Source organism: Sorghum bicolor, chromosome 4, assembly GCF_000003195.3.
Source record: "Sorghum bicolor cultivar BTx623 chromosome 4, Sorghum_bicolor_NCBIv3, whole genome shotgun sequence".
In the NCBI taxonomy this organism is placed as follows: domain Eukaryota; kingdom Viridiplantae; phylum Streptophyta; class Magnoliopsida; order Poales; family Poaceae; genus Sorghum; species Sorghum bicolor.
This window is the reverse complement of record NC_012873.2, coordinates 53,914,761-53,931,645: the sequence shown is the minus strand read 5'-3', so window position 1 is coordinate 53,931,645 and position 16,885 is coordinate 53,914,761. Positions and strand designations below refer to the sequence as shown.

Sequence of the window (16,885 nt, the reverse complement as noted above, 5' to 3'; positions counted from 1 at the left end):
AAAGTAACCCCTAAACTTCATCTAAATTATCCACTTGTGCTATTATGAAAAAAATAAAATAACACTCTAAATCTACACCCAAAATTATTACAGAAATTGCCATTATTGAATAACCTAAAATAAGTCCATAAATTTACATCTAGATTGCATGTCTAACCGTTGGAGCTTCATTTAACGAAGAGAGCTAGAGGGCGGCAGGAAAACAAGAGGGGTGAAGAGAGAGGGTGGTGAAAGAAGAAGAGGGAAAGGAAACAAGATACAACAGGTTGAATGTGGAAGAAGGAAGCTAGACAGTTTTAACATCAGGTCTAAAGTTTAATAGTACTCCCTTTGTGTAAGGTCCCGGCCCGCCTCTATGAGGCCAGGTCCGTTTACATCTGGCAGCTTTTCTAGAACATAGTCAGTCCTCACAGACCAACACGAGTCTTTTCTGCACACTTTGTCATTACTCATATGTACCCGAGAAATACTAATAGTACTCCCTTTGTGTAACGTCCCGCCTCCACGAGGCCGGGTCCGCTTACATCTCACAGCTTTTCTAGAATATAGTCGGTCCAAAGTTTAATAGTACTCCCGTTGTGTAAGGTCCCGCCTCTATGAGGTCGGTTCCGTTTACATCTGGCAGCTTTTCTAGAATATAGTCAGCCCTCACAGACCAACACGAGTCTTTTCTGCACACTTTGTCTTCACTCATATGCACCCGGGAAATACTAATAGTACTCCCTTTGTGTAAGGTCCCGCCTCCACGAGGCCGGATCCCTTTGTGTAACGTCCCGCCTCCACGAGGCCGGGTCCGCTTACATCTGTCAGCTTTTCTAGAATATAGTCAGCACGAGTCTTTTCTGCACACTTTGTCCTCACTCATGTGCACTGGGAAATACTTCCCGGTCGGTCACCCATCCCTAAATTTCTCTAGGCCAAGCACGCTTAACTTTAGAGTTTTTTAGAGTTGGGCTCTCAGAAAAGAAGTTGCAACTTGTTGATATGAGTCTCTTATTAATCCTATTAAGCCCTGGGCCGGGTGTTACATCCTCACCCCCTTAGGAGACTGACGTCCTCGTCAGTCAACCCCAAGCCAGAAATGTCCCCCACTCTGGGTCCACACCAGCCATGCACATCATGTCTACGCAATTGTTGACACACGCGTCCGTGAAACCACGAGAGTCAGCTCTGATACCATTATGTAACGTCCCGCCTCCACGAGGTCGAGTCCGCTTACATCTGGCAGCTTTTCTAGGACATAGTCAGCCCTCACACACCAACACGAGTCAACCATGCACATCATGCCTACGCAACTGTGACACACGCGTTCGTGAAACCACGAGAGTCAGCTCTGATACCATTATGTAACGTTCCGCCTCCACGAGGCCGAGTCCACTTACATCTGGCAGCTTTTCTAGGACATAGTTAGCCCTCACACACCAACACGAGTCTTTTCTGCACACTTTATCCTCACTCATGTGCACCCGTGTAACATCCGATTTTAAGGACAAAATTAGATATGCACCATATGTGAGTTTTAGAAGACAAACCTCACATATAGCTACAAATAAGGGGTAATATCAAAGGACAATGCATAATTTATATAGCGTACATAATAAATCAGAAACAACCTTAGGCAGCAAACCACGGAAGATGACTCCAAACTTCGGGTATTAACTTCATTCTACAGGATCCAACTGACTGGTTGATCACAAGCCCAATACTTCTCCTGAGGTGTGGGAGAGATAGCAAGAGTGAGTCCAAGACGAACTCCGCAAGTATAACAACTAGATTGTATAGATCTCACAATCTCATGATCAATATGACATAAATAATATAGAGCATTAAACAATAAACATGAGCATATTTACACAACAAGAATCATCACCCATAATGTAAGAATCCCCAAGGCCGCTCGTGATCGTGAGCCCGGCTAGTATACCAGTTTGTTAAACACTCTGCAGAGGTCGTACATCTTTACCCATGAGTCATGATTTACCCTTTCGCCCGGGTAGCTAACCTCTTAACCCCCTTCCAAGGGAGGCCGGCAGGGATCACAATGAAGTCTTTTAAAGGTTCGTCTAACAAGTTAGGGCCGCTTGGTTTCGGTAGTCAGCCCGTGTGATTCTACCCCGCAGGGAATCCACGGTTTGCTATCCCCCATTTGCGCCACACGGGTAACCTCTAACCAGCTAGAAAAGTTACTCATACTTGACTAAAGCCAGAGCCATCATAGCCCTCATGGTTGCACTTTCATCCCGGTTATCACTTACGAATAAATCCTCGAGTTGCTAAAAAGTCATTATTATCATTTGTTGCTTTATATTAATCTAGTCACAAGATCATGATCATAGAATTAAAACCCAAATGCTATACTTGCCTTGATCCAATTGCTCCTGCTGGTCCTGCTGATCTAACTTGCTTCCAAGGTTCTGATCTTGATCACCGAAGTAATGCCCACTGTCTAATCTCGATCATCGATCATCAACACACAAACAATCGGAGACAGACATACACGAAGCAAACAAGATTACAATTAGAACAGTACACCAGCAATAAATAAATGTAAATAAAAGTTTTCCAAAATCATCTACACGCTGCTACGTTCACATCAACGAGAAATTCACGGAAAACAGAGTTACGACGCGAAATTTACGCATTAAACGGGACTACAAAGGCTATCTACGGACTTGTAATTATCTAGGAAACCTCACAGTGGTGAACCTAGACAACAATGGTACCAGCGCGAAGCTTATGAAATTATGAAACTAACACAACTTGAACGGATCGAAACGGAGCTAAAACGGAGAAGATATGAATTTTCTAAGATTTTCCTATAGAAAAGTAATTAATTAAATAGGGAATTTTTAGGGTGTTACAACCCGGGAAATATTTGTCAGTCAGTCACCCATCCCAAAATTTCTCTAGGCTAAGCACGCTTAACTTTAGAGTTCTTTAGAGTTAGGCTCCTGAAAAAGAAGTTACAACTTGTTAATATGAGTCTCCTATTAATCCTATTAAACCCTAGGCCGGGTGTTACACTTTGTCTCTAAATAAATCAATTTCTATAAGTGTCTAAGTAAAAAAAATAAGTTTGATCGAATTTACATGAAAGAGCACCAAGTTATATGGCACTAATCATTAGACACATTATGAAATATTTTTTCACAATTTGTTAATTTGTTTATTATCATAAATATTATTGTGTTATTCTATTAACTTGATCACATGTGAAAAAATGACTTAAGAATACTTTAAGAATTGATTTATTCATAGAAAGGAGTACAAGTGCTATGTATGGTGTGTACTAATATACTGCAGATAAAAAAAATCAACTATGAGGCAACGACATCCTTTCAAGAGGGAGAGATTTATAGTTGTGATGTGACACATATAATGACGAAGACTCCCTCCTTCACAAAAGTAAATACATCTCACATTTCCAAGAGTCAAGCAATATCAAATTTGATTAGATATATATTAAAAAGTATTAATTAGTATGATACCAAATAAGAATTATTATATTAACCATGCCACGTGTTGATACTATTTTTGGACATATAGGTCTTGATACTACTTTGAGAAATCTTGTCATACAAGAGACTAGTTGACTTCTCGAAATGTGTGATGAATATTTATTTTGTGATAGAAGAAGTAAGGCCTTGTTTAATTCTCAGAAAATTTTGCAAAATTTTTCACATCTCCCCATCACATCGAATCTTTAGACGCATGCATGAAGTATTAAATATAGACAAAAATATAAACTAATTGCACAGTTTGGTCGAAATTGACGAGACGAATCTTTTGAGCCTAGTTAGTCCATGATTGGACAATATTTGTCAAATACAAACGAAAGTGCTACAGTGTCGATTTCCCAAAATTTTTGGGAACTAAACAAAGCCTAACTTTATATAGGAGTATAATAGAATAAGCTATTTCAATAAAAAAGGGGAAACACCCGACAAACACCGAAGTGGGGATGCGCCTGAAATACTATTGAAAGTTAACAAATAAAGGAGTTGTACATTTTCCTTTTTCGTGTATTGACAATATACCTGAACAAGGACGTCCTCAATAGTGCTGGAGTCTGTAGACTTAGCTAGCTGAGTTGACAGTGAAACAAAATAAATAAAGCAAACAGGATGTAAAGAAGAAAGTGAAGAAATTGCATGCAAAACACTAAAAGTATCAGCAGTATGCGACCGCAGCGCTTCGCTCCTTTTTTTTTTTGCGACAATGAGCTTCTATTGATCAAATAACACCAGGATTACAAGGTTCAGTCATAGCGTCCTGTTTTTCTTTAGTCTCTCACCTTCAGGCCAGCAAAAAAAAAAGCCCTGAGCTAGCGACATATAGCTACTCTGTTGGGGACACATAAAGATCTTGTTTGGTAGGGTTTCTTTTGCTTCTCGCTCCTAGTCTATTTCTGAAAGAGAGAAAAATAGTGCAGAGTATTCTTTTTTTAGAGAATCAGGATTACACAAAGTTGTCTAGCTATAGCTGCCACTAGGAACTAAAAAACTTCTTAGCTCTTATTAGCTTAACCCAAGCTAACTCCTGTTTGAAGATGAACTTAACAACTTGCAAAGAGTGACTGCAATTTCTTAAGATGACATCATTTCTAGCAGACCAGATTTTTCAGAACATTACAATAATTATCTCTATGAAGAAAGGTTTGTTAATCTGTAATCTGAAGAGGGATATTGTATCAATTAGATTATCCTGAATCAGCTGAGCCAGTCCAAGAATGTTCTAGTAAGAAATTACAAAAGGGCAATCTAGAAAGAGGTGTTGTAAAGATTCTTCAGCATTCAAATGAGACATAGCACGCAATTATAGCTCGGTAGATCCATATTCCTTCTTCTTAGGAGCTCTCTCGTGCTTAGGCGATCATTCAGAGCTAACTAAAAAGAGACTTTCCTCTTTGATAAACAACTTGAATTCCAGAGCCATTGATGATGAGACTGTAACATAGCTTAGCAAATGCAAGTAGAAATCATAAGCGTTTTGTGAGGAGAAACCCTCCTAATTAATAAACAAGGGCCAAGTATCTGACTCATGCTTGTTTAATTTATTCCGGCGGCAACACGATTGAACGTAACACGTGTACGTGTAGTTAGCACACGTACAATCGCAGGCAGCAGCAACGATGAGATCGAGCCCCCATAGAATGTGAAGGAGACAAGGGAATCTCGATCGATATGGATATGATCCCACAAAGCAAAGCAATGCAATTGATATATATATATATACAATCCTGTTTGCGAAAGCCATGAAGATCGAGTATAATCCTTGCTTGGGAGAGGCGAAACGGATTAGCGATGTATGGCCGAGCGCATATACCGGAGGTAATCGAGGCTAGCTAGCTGGCTGATCCGAGGCCTCGTCTGCTGGCTACCTATTTGTCTGCAGGTAACGACGACGGCGACGAGGAGGAGGAGAAGCAGGCACGGACGACGGTGCAGCTGCTGGTGAGCGTGGTGAGTAACCATATCGATCCGAGTATACTAGCTCGCTAGGTCCAACGCCGAGAGCAAACACCCCATGTGGTCTCGATCGATCGCTAGCTCCTTGACGACCCCCCGCCCCATACACCATCGATCCCCCGTCTCCCTCTTCCCCGCCTATCCATCCGCCCCCCCTCCCTATCTGCTAGAAAGCCTAGCTAGAAGCTAACCCAGCTCATCAGCATCGTCGTTGCTCTTCTTCTTCTTCTTCTTCTTCTTCTTCTTCTTCTTCTTCGCTGCTATAGCGGCTAGCAGCTGCTGCTGTTGCTGGTGGTACTCTACTGCTCTGCCAGTGTCGTCAATCAGTGCGTACTACGTACGTACACAGCTGCTGCAAGGACGACAGCAAGAGTAGTAGGGACTGCTGCAGTACCTGCTGCTCCTTCATCATCTCCCCCCTCCCCCGTACGTGCTCAAGGTTGTTGTACGCACTACGCGCAGTTTCCTTATCAAGCAACCATCTAGATTTCTTAAATCGCACTAGCTAGCATGCATACGTGGTACTACTAGCTAATAAACTTGCTCGTGTGTCCATCCTTTTTTTTTTCATGAATATCATCATCACACATAGCACGCGAGTGGCTATATATATACATATATAAGCTCTGTCGTCGTTCAGTCGACGCGAGGCGAGCGCTAGATCGAAAAGAAGAAGACGATGTGGGAGTCGGAGAGCGAGAGCCATGCCGGCGAGCGCGGGCTCGTCCCCGTCGGCGGCGGCTCGTCGGGACGGCACGAGGCGCTCAAGAATGACGGCTTCGTTCGGAGAGACCAGTCCTGGTATACACATACTTCCTTCATCCATCCATGTATAATCCTGGTTTGATTTGATTATCATTTGCTCGATCTTGTCCAAGATAAGTTTATTAACTGTGTCTGAATGATTATTTGAGCAGGTATGTTAACAGTGATATTCCCAGCGATTTGCTTGTCAAAGTTGGAGATGTCAGCTTCCATCTTCACAAGGTAGCTAGTACTTATGTATGATGCTTAATTAATTAAGCGTTCAAAGTTGAGGGAGTGTAGAGTTTCTACTTTTGTCTAAAAACACAGGCTTTGATATTTCCTGATTTGTTCTCGTACGGGTTGCATTGCAACAACGATACATACAGTACATTTCTGGCACGAAATGGGCCATGGATTGATGAAGCTAAACTAATTCCATGCATATATGCACACGCTTGCCATGTGACACTAATTCAGCTAACCCCCCAAATTAAACTCCATGCAGTACCCGATGATCTCCCGGAGCGGGCGGATGAGCCGCGCGATCTACGAGACGGCGGCGTCGTCGTCGTCCACGGACCCGGCGGCGGCGGGCGACACGGCGGCGGCGGCCGTGGTGGTGGATCTGCACGACGTCCCGGGCGGCGCGGGCTCGTTCGAGCTGGCGGCGCGGTTCTGCTACGGCATGGCGGTGGACCTGACGGCGGGCAACATCTCGGGCCTCCGCTGCGCCGCCGAGTACCTGGAGATGACGGAGGACCTGGAGGAAGGCAACCTCATCTTCAAGACGGAGGCGTTCCTCAGCTACGTGGTGCTGTCGTCGTGGCGGGACTCCATCGTGGTGCTCAAGACCTGCGAGGGCCTCTCGCCATGGGCCGAGAACCTGCAGATCGTGCGCCGATGCAGCGAGTCCATCGCATGGAAGGCCTGCGCCAACCCTCGCGGCGTGCGGTGGGCGTACACCGGCGGCGCCAGTGGTGGTGCAGGGGCGACTGCCGGTGGTGGTGGTGGTGGGAGGCCGCCCCGGGCCGGCGGCGGCGCGGCGAGCCCCCGGTGGAACCTCGGCGGCGGGGACTCCAAGGAGTCGAGCCCCGGCAGGCAGCAGGCCGTGCCGCCGCCGGACTGGTGGTTCGAGGACGTGTCCGTGCTCCGGATCGACCACTTCGTGCGCGTCGTCACCGCCATCAAGGTCAAAGGTACCAATAATGATACCAACCGCTTGCTTAATCACACTGTATCTGTAGTAGGTTTTATCATCAATTACTACTACTGTTTATGCTACTGCTCCTAGTTGATTATCTGTGATTAGTAGCTAGCCCTAGCAGTGCTTAATTAGATCGATGGACGATACACTACTATGCATGCACGTTCTGATCACAGCTACATGAGTGCATGCAGTGCAGCCCGCCCGGATTATTAGTCTCGTTCAATGTTCCTCCTCCTGTCGAGAAAACAACATTTTTATCTGTGTGTGCTGTGTGCATGTGAGAGAAACAAAATATTTTATGATGGAAGTGTCATGAACAGTGAAGCACAGTGTACATTGTTCAAGTTGTGCCAAGACACTGCCACAATCACATTAGTTGCCGACAGTGAAGCTGGGCCTGCAGGGGGATAGGGACAAATCAAACTTTACTCTCCCAGTAGTGACCCAGCCGGCCGTTACGTTCCCGGCTTTAAGCTATATTTTCCCTTTTACCAAATCACTAGTCACATACATATCCTCTGCTTCTTGAAATTGCATGGTAAAAGTTACATTGACAGTAGCAATTCTATCTGCTAGATTTGATGAATCCTGTAAAATTAACCAAAGGGTACGGTCGATTTTGATCCATCTTCTTCTCCGGAAAAACCAAGCCAAAACTACTTTGAAAACCAGTGCAAATTACGCCAACTGTTGTTTTCATTGGCGGTCTCGTGTGATGTTGGAATGTTGGTTTCGAGCCGTGACATCGCTTTTTTGAGTGACAACTGACAAGTCGTCACATCGTCCTCTCCATTCTCTTGGCGACATGCTGGTTGCTGGATGAATGCAGAGATTATGTGGTAAAATACCTAGGATTTTTGCCAAAACCATAAAAAACAGCCTCCAACAAGTTGGCAAAACTGCTACTTGGCAATTTTGTGAGCTTGGTAAAATTCCCCCTTCACTTGGCAAATATGCCAAGTCCTCCATCACTTGGCATTATGTGTATCCCAATTTGCCAACTAGTTTTGCCAACTTGTTAGAGGCTCAATTTTGTGATTTTGGCAAAAATCCTAAGATGCCAAGTTCTTTTGCCAAGTTCAAATAACAAATTGTTGGAGAAAGCTTCTTTTTTCACTTGGCATTTGGTTTTGAGACTTAGCAAAACTATAGATTTGCCAAGTGAGTTTTAGCAAACTATTGGAGTTGCTCACGACTAATAAACCAACAAAACCCTGGACATAATTTGCATCAGTTGAGACTTGAGAGTTGGGAGATGGGTTGTATGAATCTGATTTTAGAGATGAAACTGATGAAGAGGAATTATTCATGTTTCAGAACATTATTGCATTATCAGCTGTGAAAAACTACTAATTGAAACAATTTTTCTCTTTATGGGTAGGCATGCGGTTCGATCTGATCGGCGCGTCCATCACCCACTACGCGTCGAAATGGCTGCCGGGGCTCACCAAGGACGGGCCACACGGCGGCGCGCTGGACGAGCCGTGGGCTCAGGCGCAGGCGTCCCCGGGCGGCGGGCTCCACATGATCATCGCCAGCGGCAGCGGCGGCGGCGGCGGTGGTGGCGGCGGCAGGGACGACACCACGGCGAGCGCGCCGGCGCGGGAGCAGCGGATGGTGGTGGAGAGCCTGATCAGCATCATCCCGCCGCAGCGGGACAGCGTCTCCTGCGGCTTCCTCCTCCGCCTGCTCCGCCTGGCCATCATGCTCAAGGCGGCGCCGGCGCTGGTGACGGAGCTGGAGAAGCGCGTGGGCATGCAGCTGGAGCAGGCCGTGCTGGCCGACCTGCTCATCCCGTCCTACGGCCGCGCCGACACCGCCTACGACGTCGACCTCGTGCAGCGCCTCGTCGAGCACTTTCTGGTGCAGGAGCAGACGGAGCTGCTGATGGCGTCGTCGTCCAGCCCCCCCGGCCGCGCCGGGGACCACCAGCCGTCGTCGGTGCTGCCCGAGTACTACGGCGCCAGGACGGCCGCCGCCGCGTCGGCGTCGGCCGGGCTGAACGCCAAGGCACGCGTCGCCCGGCTCCTCGACAGCTACCTCTCCGAGGTGTCCCGCGACCGTAACCTGTCCCTGACCAAGTTCCAGGTGCTGGCCGAGTCGCTCCCGGAGTCGGCGCGCACCTGCGACGACGGCCTCTACCGCGCCGTCGACTCGTACCTCAAGGTATGCATTGTTGTAGCCAGGTAACTGGTTGATCGATCAAGATCATCAGCTGCTTGGTAATTCGTATGGTGCTGCTGTTGATTTGGTTCTTCTTCCTTCGTTGTAATCTTGGCGACGACGACGATGATGCACTGCTCTGCTGTTGATCATCACACATCAGGCGCACCCGACGCTGACGGAGCACGAGCGGAAGCGTCTGTGCAGGGTGATGGACTGCCAGAAGCTGTCGCTGGACGCGTGCATGCACGCGGCGCAGAACGAGCGGCTGCCGCTGCGGGTGGTGGTGCAGGTGCTCTTCTCGGAGCAGGTGAAGATCAGCAACGCGCTGGCGGCCAGCGCGTCCTCCTCCTCCGCCGCCGCCGCGGCGCTTCTGGGCAGCAGCAACAACAACAAAGCGGCGGACGCCGTCATGGTGGCGCCGCCGACGCGGCGGCAGATGCTGGACGGCACGCCGCAGTCGTTCCAGGAAGGGTGGGCGGCGGCGAAGAAGGACATCAACACGCTCAAGTTCGAGCTGGAGAGCATGAAGGCCAAGTACCTGGAGCTGCAGCACGAGATGGAGACGCTCCAGAAGGTGGTGGAGCGCGGCGGCGGCGGCGGCGGCGCGCCGTCGCCCGCGGTGGGGGCCAAGGCCACCGGCGGGGTTGGTGTCGTTGGAAAGAACCAGAGCCAGGGGCCCTCGGCGTGGAGCAGCGGGTGGAAGAAGCTGGGCAGGCTGGCCAAGATGAGCGGCGGCGACGGGGCGGGGCAGGACGGCCACGTGCCCGGAGAGACGCCGAGGAAGCCGCGGAGGTGGAGAAACTCCATCTCGTGAGCAGAAGCGAGCAGAGCCGGAGCCCGGAGCACATCAGCTTCGTTCGTAGCGAGGCAGAGTAGGGGGGAGACGGCCGGGCGGCCTAAGTAACTTGTAGCAGCACCCATTTTCATGCATGCAGTAGAGTTCTCATGGAGTTTTTTCGAGATTGGAACCAAACCACAAGGCATAGTGACCTCTTCTCTTTCCGCTGTGCTGCATCTGCATTTGCCATGTTGACATCTGTTGTTTAAGAAGAGGGTTAAAACGCCGGCGATGGAAACAGGCCAGGGCCTCAACCTCAACCATGCAAATCAACTTGTTTTGAGTCCTGATTTCTGAATGTTTCTCTTTCAGAGGACGGTGGTGAGCGCCTGCCTCTGCCTCTGCCCTCTGGTGATGCACGAGCACGGCAGCAGTGAGTGTTTTCACATGGTAATAGTGTATGCACGAACGAAGTGCGTCCAACAAAGCAACAAGGAAGGAAGGGTACTGTATGGAAGAGTTGCTGGTGGATGGTCAGTACGGCGTCCCTGTCGGCGCCATCCATACCATACTATAGTACCATACCATATGCCAGAACCGTCGGCTAGCTCCTGGGCTTGGCGTTGCGCTTGCGCTTATCTACGGGCATCGACCGCGACACATTTGTAGCGTGCTCCCCGCAGCTTCGCTCTCATCCTTGTCGCCTCTCGTCGTGCTGCTCGCAGTCACACTCACACGGCCACGGGCGCAAGCCAGCAGTTGATGCACTGCCGCCGGCGTCAGTTTGCATCCATGCTAGCTCCTGCATCTGCAGGAATTGACTACCTGAAAGAACCGCAACTCCGTGACAAGAACATCGTCACCAGAGATGAACCGTCCCTTCAATCCAAACATTTATCCTTGTTCATTAACGGCTAATAAGCTCAAGCGAGCCCCAAGGCTAAGGAGGTGTTTGGTTTAGGTGTTACAATTTAATAGGTACTATAGCAGTTTTATCTTATTTGAAAATTATTATCTAATCATAGACTAATTAGACTTAAAAGATTCATCTCTCAAATTACTCTTCAGCTGTGTTCTTAGTTTCATAAATAATCTATATTTAGTACTTTATGCATGTGTCCAAACATTCGATGTAACGAGGGCGAACCAAAAGGGGCCTAAGCTACCTCAGACCAAGTGTGCTGATCAAACATCAAACTGGATAAAAGCAGCAGGGGAAGCAACAAGGCAAGGCCTCTGCTTCTCTTCAAAGCTGTAGGAATTTGAAGTACTGCCTACTATGCCCAATGCCCCAAGGGGAAAGAACTGCCAACTTTACAGACATGCAAATTACACCAGAATAAACAGTGAGCTGAATTATTATTACTATGAGTGTAACTCGTGCGTTACCGCAGGATTTTTTTTAAAATAAATCTGTTATATATATACTATTACTATATGGTATTCGATATATTGTGTATGTGTGTATGAATTTGATTTGCATGTTATTTTATTGTATTAGATTTGGTAAAAAAATTGCTAAATTAATAGAATATTTATATAATAGAGGAATAGGTGATGAAACAAATAGCGTATGTAAATGACTTGTATGTTAATAGATTAAAGATTTAAAATACTTCACATGATAGAGATGACATGGACAATTTTTGTAATTAATAAGGAATGACATGGACTTAGTGGGGAATGATGTGGACATCTTACATGAAGAGATATAACATTTAGTGGGATGACTTAGGTCTTGTTTAGTTCTAATTTTTTTTGCAAAATGGACACTGTAGCACTTTTGTTTGTATTTGACAAGTATTGTCTAATTATAGACTAACTAGGCTCAAAAGATTCGTCTCGCAAATTATGATATAATTAGTTATTATTTATCTATATTTAATGGTCCATGCATATGTCGCAAGATTCGATGTAATGGGAAATCTAAAAAAAATTTGCAAAAAGTTTTTGGGAACCAAACAAGGCTTTAGTGGAAAATGATATTAATACCTTGCATGAAGAGGGAAATTATCTAGTGCGGTTTATCTTTAAGAGTATATGATCACATCCAACAAAATATGAAGCCAGCGATATCTCCAAACTGAAGCGAAATCACCTGTTGCACAAGAGCCTGAATACAAAAATATCTTTGTCTGTCAAATAATCCCACAGCATTATGTTTACACCTAACAGAATATAGAGAACAGCCAGTAACCTCATCATGTTCACACAATATCCAAGCAACATTAACTACAGACAGTGAGTATTCATCTAACGCAAATTGTGACCAACTGACCACTCAAGTGTTATCCATTCAGTGGATTTAGGCTTAGGCAGCTGGAGCGGCCTACAGAAATTTTCATAGAGAAACAATATAAGGAGCTTAGCCTCGAACATGCTGCTCTGTCATCTCGAAACTTGTTTCCGGCTCCATCAACAGATTCAGAATATCATTGTCTGCCCAAATATTGTCTATGGACACATCTGGTATCTCAAAGTGTGGACATGGCGGCTCAGGCTTCTTGCTCCAGAAGTGAAGAGTTGTGACCATAGTCACAACTTTCACCCAACGTTGACGGGGGCGAGGGCTTTCTCCAGTGATCACCTCATGTTTCAGATTGTCATATGCTTTCGCCTTGGAGCCTTGCACTATACCCTGAAAGTCCAGAGAAATTGTCTTGATTTCTTATGCTAGAAGACTAGATGCATATATGCAGGGATCATGCATATGCATGTGCGCACATTAGATGTGCCTCTGAATAAAAACATGTATGGGTTTTGGAGCAACTTTGCTTAGGTGAGATTATGCAAAATGGCAATGGGATTCAATAGAATTTGCCTCAATTTTCAGTCAAAAATCTTTGACAGTCAACTAGTACAATTAAAAAGACAATTCATAATTATTTTTGACAAAATTACATGTTGCCTGAAAAAAAAAAAATCAGGCACCTCAAAACAAGACACACTTGAGGTAGGATCTAAACTTGTACACATACTATAAGTTGGGTCTAGAAACTCCTAATGCTTTCAGTTAAATGCATGGATTTATTATTTATTATATATGACATAAACAAGCTATTTACAGTAATCTAAACTACTTTAAATTGCATAGACTGGCCTGAAAAAAGGAACGCAAAATAAACGAATACCAGTTTAAATGAAGCTGGATCTGTTTTATTGGTAAGGCAGCACACACATGTCAAGTTATAAAAATCAGTGTAGTGATTACCTTCTGAGTAATGTTAAGTTCTTCATAAGAAGCATATTTGCCATTGAATTCTGCACCAACAATTTTGTATAGTGAGCTGAAGAAAATTGTAGTGTCTGTTCCAGGAATGTTGTATGAATAATGTTCAGGTCCTGGTTTACAACTAAGAGCATGTCCAACTATGATGTTCCAATCATGGTCTGGGATATTTTGACAAGCCTGTACCATATGAAACAGGTAGTATCAGATACCTATTGACGTCATAAAACGTTACAGGAGAACATAAGCGAATGAGTTGATGATAGAACTTTTTTCTCATACTTCACGAAGATTGTTTATATCCTTATTGTAGCACCACAAAAAGTCTTTAACCAGATTTATGTTCATCTTCTCCAGTAGCTTGCGTCTGTCACCATTTTCTGCAATTTTCTTCAGCTTGTATATCGGGTCACTTAGAGATGGAAACTGATCCTTCTTTTTCTCTGTAGAAGCAGGGCATTAATATCTGACAAAAAAAATAGTGTTGGGCATAAAAGTTTGAAAAGGAAGTACAAGCCTGATATTTCTAGAGTTTTAAGGCCTTCGTACTATACAGACAATGATGCTGTGAGTAGGTCCTTAAGTAGCTAAATTAAAAGTTACCATCCTTTATAAAAATAAATATGCTTGTGTAAAATAATCATGTCAAAGAGGTATAGTAAACATAAAAAAAAAATTGCATTACGGTCATCTTTGCTTTGCATTCATTTCCCCACAATTAGCTACCGTAACAATAACCTTTCACTAGATTCATTTATCTGCTGAAGAAAATGCAAACAAGGCAAGAAATGTTGACATGAAGAGAAACATGTATGAGTAAATGGAGCAATATAAAAACTTACGGTAACCGCGACCATCCTTCACAGCAAAAGATTCAGATATCCCTTCCAGAATTTTTTCTGATATATTATCATCATCTGCCATGGCTCCCAACCTGAACTTCTTGCTTGGAACAAAACTTGAGTTGTCTTGGAATTTAACGCCGCAGAGGGGAGCCACACCATTTTGAAGCCTTAGATACAGTTCATTGGCAAACAACGGTTGTTTTCCTGGCCGGCAGTGTACTATGCTTGTTTTGAAGGAGTTTTCACTCCACTGCTCTTTATTTTCCTTGTTAAACTCACCATCCAGGACAACAATCTTAACTTGAATGGAGGACAAGGGTCCATTTGTGATTACCCTATTTTCTTGATCATATATGGCTACCTTAATAGGACTTCCATCATCTGCCATTATGTCATGTCTCGAGTACTTGTCATTGCAGCACTTATTCTCAAATTTCAACCGATATATTCTTATTTCGTTCAAAGGGGATAAAACCCTGAAAATATATTTTAATCAATTAACGAGTGTAATATGTCGGTGCATCACTTCTAAATATTCACCCAATTAGAATACACAAAAAGGTCGTTAAACTGTGCAGTGAGACAAAATACCAAAAAGTAAAACATTTCCGTACCTGAGATCACTGCATTTCCGAACATGTTCTCCAAGTGCACTTGTCTCCTGTTACGGGAACAAAACACCAGTATTAGAGCTTGGCCCCTGGATGTTGGTGCTGATTGTACTCAAATAAAGTATTTTGTGTAGCGTTCTATGCCCTGCGTTGATTAGTAATACCAAGAACACAATGGGCATAGTTTCCAAAAAAAAAAAAACACACAATGAGCACGACCTATATTGTTTCAGTCAATAACTCAATAATTGTGAAATCAACTGAAACTTAAAACATCTCATCTGCAACCGAGCCTAGTAGAACCATGAAGTGAGGCTAAATGGTTACCGAAATCAAGGTGTTGAATTGTTCCCGGATCAGCTGTTCCATCCTCCGATGTTGTTCACTGATCTGTTCCTTGAGCTGCAGCTGGGAATTCTGGTAAAATCTTTGCATCTCTCTCTGAAAGCTTTTGCGCTCCTCAATCAACTCCTTGGACATGCATTGCATTTCCTTCTTGAGGATCTCAATCTGAGCCTCATAGAAATCCTTTGTCTCCCTGACAAGCACAGAGATTATTTTTTTCTCTCTCTCAAAAGAAGAAGAGAATACCCATACTAATAAAATCTCAAGACAAAACTCTAGGGACATCAAGCTGGGCAACCGAATCGGATGGGAGTTATGCAAGAAACATGGTAGCACTAAATCTGAAGGTGTCGCATGCCTATTACAAGAACATTTTGCTGAACCAACCACTGAGCCCTTACCGTGTCCGGTTGTATCTCCCAGTTTCAGGGCCTTTGGAACGCGCCAATTCGTACGAGTTATATAGGAACTTTACCTGAATCAATTTGTTTTTACAGGGAAAACACAGAAATCTGAAGGAAAAATCCCACATTCGAAAGGGACCTCAGCTGTTTTCACTTCTATATACGCAGCGCTTATCTTACGCAAACATTCACGAGAGCACGTAAATAGAAGCGAATCACTCGAGCTTGCTGGCTATTGAGTACTGGACGCTTGAATGAGTGAAGGAGACAGCTGCCAGCTGACTTGTAAGAAATAAGAAATTGAACTCACTGGTGGTGGCTGCAGCAGGAGCAGGAGCAGGAGCAGCACCGCGGTCGCTTCGCTGGCGTCGACGCCTCACCACCGATCCAAACGGTATCCTTCTCCTCGTCGTCCCTTCCCCGACGAGGCCGAGAGAGCGACATTGCCGTCCGGGAGCTTGGCAGGCGCAAATCGGGCGAAACGCGGCCGGAGGGAGAGCACTATCCACTAGCAGAAAAGGAAGACGACGACGACGAATGACGCGTGATGTTGCGAAGTCCGGACACTTGAGACGCGGCTGAGCTCGCAATTCAGCTCGTTATTTATTTTCGCGGCCGGGGGCGGGGGGAGGACGGAGGAGGAATACTCGCGCATTTTTCCTCTGCGGTAGTGAGAAGAAAAAAAAAAGGCAAAAGGGGGGAGATTCAAACGAGTGGTGTTTCGACACTTGTGCGTGTTCTATTGGTTGCTCAAGTCAAGTTAAGAGGAGACACTTTTGCGTTCGTCTTGTTCTGGCTTCTGGGTGATCCAGCGAGATGAACAGAAGGTGTCCTTTGATTGGTCTCCAGAGTTATACTTTAGCGGGCCTTGTGTAGATTCAAATTTTTTTTGGATTTTGATACTGTAGCATGTCACATGGCACGGTCGAGAAGATCATGAACTCATGATTTTAATTTGTTGGTACGAACAGTATAGTACACAATACAAAAATAGCCTTGTTTAGTTCATCCTAAAAACCAAAAACTTTTTAAGATTTCCCGTCATATCGAATCTTGCGGTACATGCATGGAGCATTAAATATAGA

The 16,885-nt window shown here is 45.0% G+C and overlaps 2 protein-coding genes across 6 annotated transcripts; one reads left to right on the top strand and one right to left on the bottom strand.

The window, feature by feature from the left end:
• LOC8068928 (coleoptile phototropism protein 1) lies at positions 5,155-10,695 on the top strand. Of its 5 annotated transcripts, XM_021460048.1 has the most exons (7): positions 5,162-5,305; positions 5,395-5,462; positions 6,061-6,269; positions 6,386-6,455; positions 6,721-7,411; positions 8,804-9,588; positions 9,749-10,695. In XM_021460048.1, the coding sequence occupies exons 3-7, from the start codon at positions 6,148-6,150 to the stop codon at positions 10,400-10,402; spliced, it is 2,322 nt and encodes a 773-aa protein (XP_021315723.1). In that variant the 5' UTR covers positions 5,162-5,305; positions 5,395-5,462; positions 6,061-6,147; the 3' UTR covers positions 10,403-10,695. The 5 variants fall into 5 exon arrangements, with proteins under 5 accessions (XP_021315722.1, XP_021315723.1, XP_021315724.1 ...); XM_021460047.1 differs by having other exon boundaries at positions 5,155-5,462; XM_021460049.1 differs by lacking the exons at positions 5,162-5,305; positions 5,395-5,462 and adding an exon at positions 5,469-5,894.
• On the bottom strand, positions 12,442-16,448 carry LOC8068927 (calmodulin-binding protein 60 A). The gene is made up of 7 exons (XM_021460191.1): positions 16,111-16,448; positions 15,379-15,589; positions 15,055-15,101; positions 14,438-14,916; positions 13,878-14,038; positions 13,578-13,775; positions 12,442-13,004 (listed from the first exon to the last, which is right to left on the bottom strand). Exons 1-7 carry the CDS (start codon positions 16,242-16,244, stop codon positions 12,732-12,734), a joined length of 1,503 nt encoding a protein of 500 aa, XP_021315866.1. The 5' UTR covers positions 16,245-16,448; the 3' UTR covers positions 12,442-12,731.

Excerpts from the sequence above, each read along its gene's own strand:
- LOC8068928 (XM_021460047.1), top strand. The coding sequence starts at position 6,148 with ATGTGGGAGTCGGAGAGCGAGAGCCATGCCGGCGAGCGCGGGCTCGTC. Across the intron at positions 6,270-6,385 it reads GTTCGGAGAGACCAGTCCTG|GTATGTTAACAGTGATATTC; the intron begins GTATACACATAC and ends TTATTTGAGCAG. Across the intron at positions 9,589-9,748 it reads CCGTCGACTCGTACCTCAAG|GCGCACCCGACGCTGACGGA; the intron begins GTATGCATTGTT and ends ATCACACATCAG.
- LOC8068927 (XM_021460191.1), bottom strand. The coding sequence starts at position 16,244 with ATGTCGCTCTCTCGGCCTCGTCGGGGAAGGGACGACGAGGAGAAGGAT. Across the intron at positions 15,102-15,378 it reads AATTCAACACCTTGATTTCG|GAGACAAGTGCACTTGGAGA; the intron begins GTAACCATTTAG and ends TTCCCGTAACAG. Across the intron at positions 14,917-15,054 it reads CGGAAATGCAGTGATCTCAG|GGTTTTATCCCCTTTGAACG; the intron begins GTACGGAAATGT and ends ATATATTTTCAG.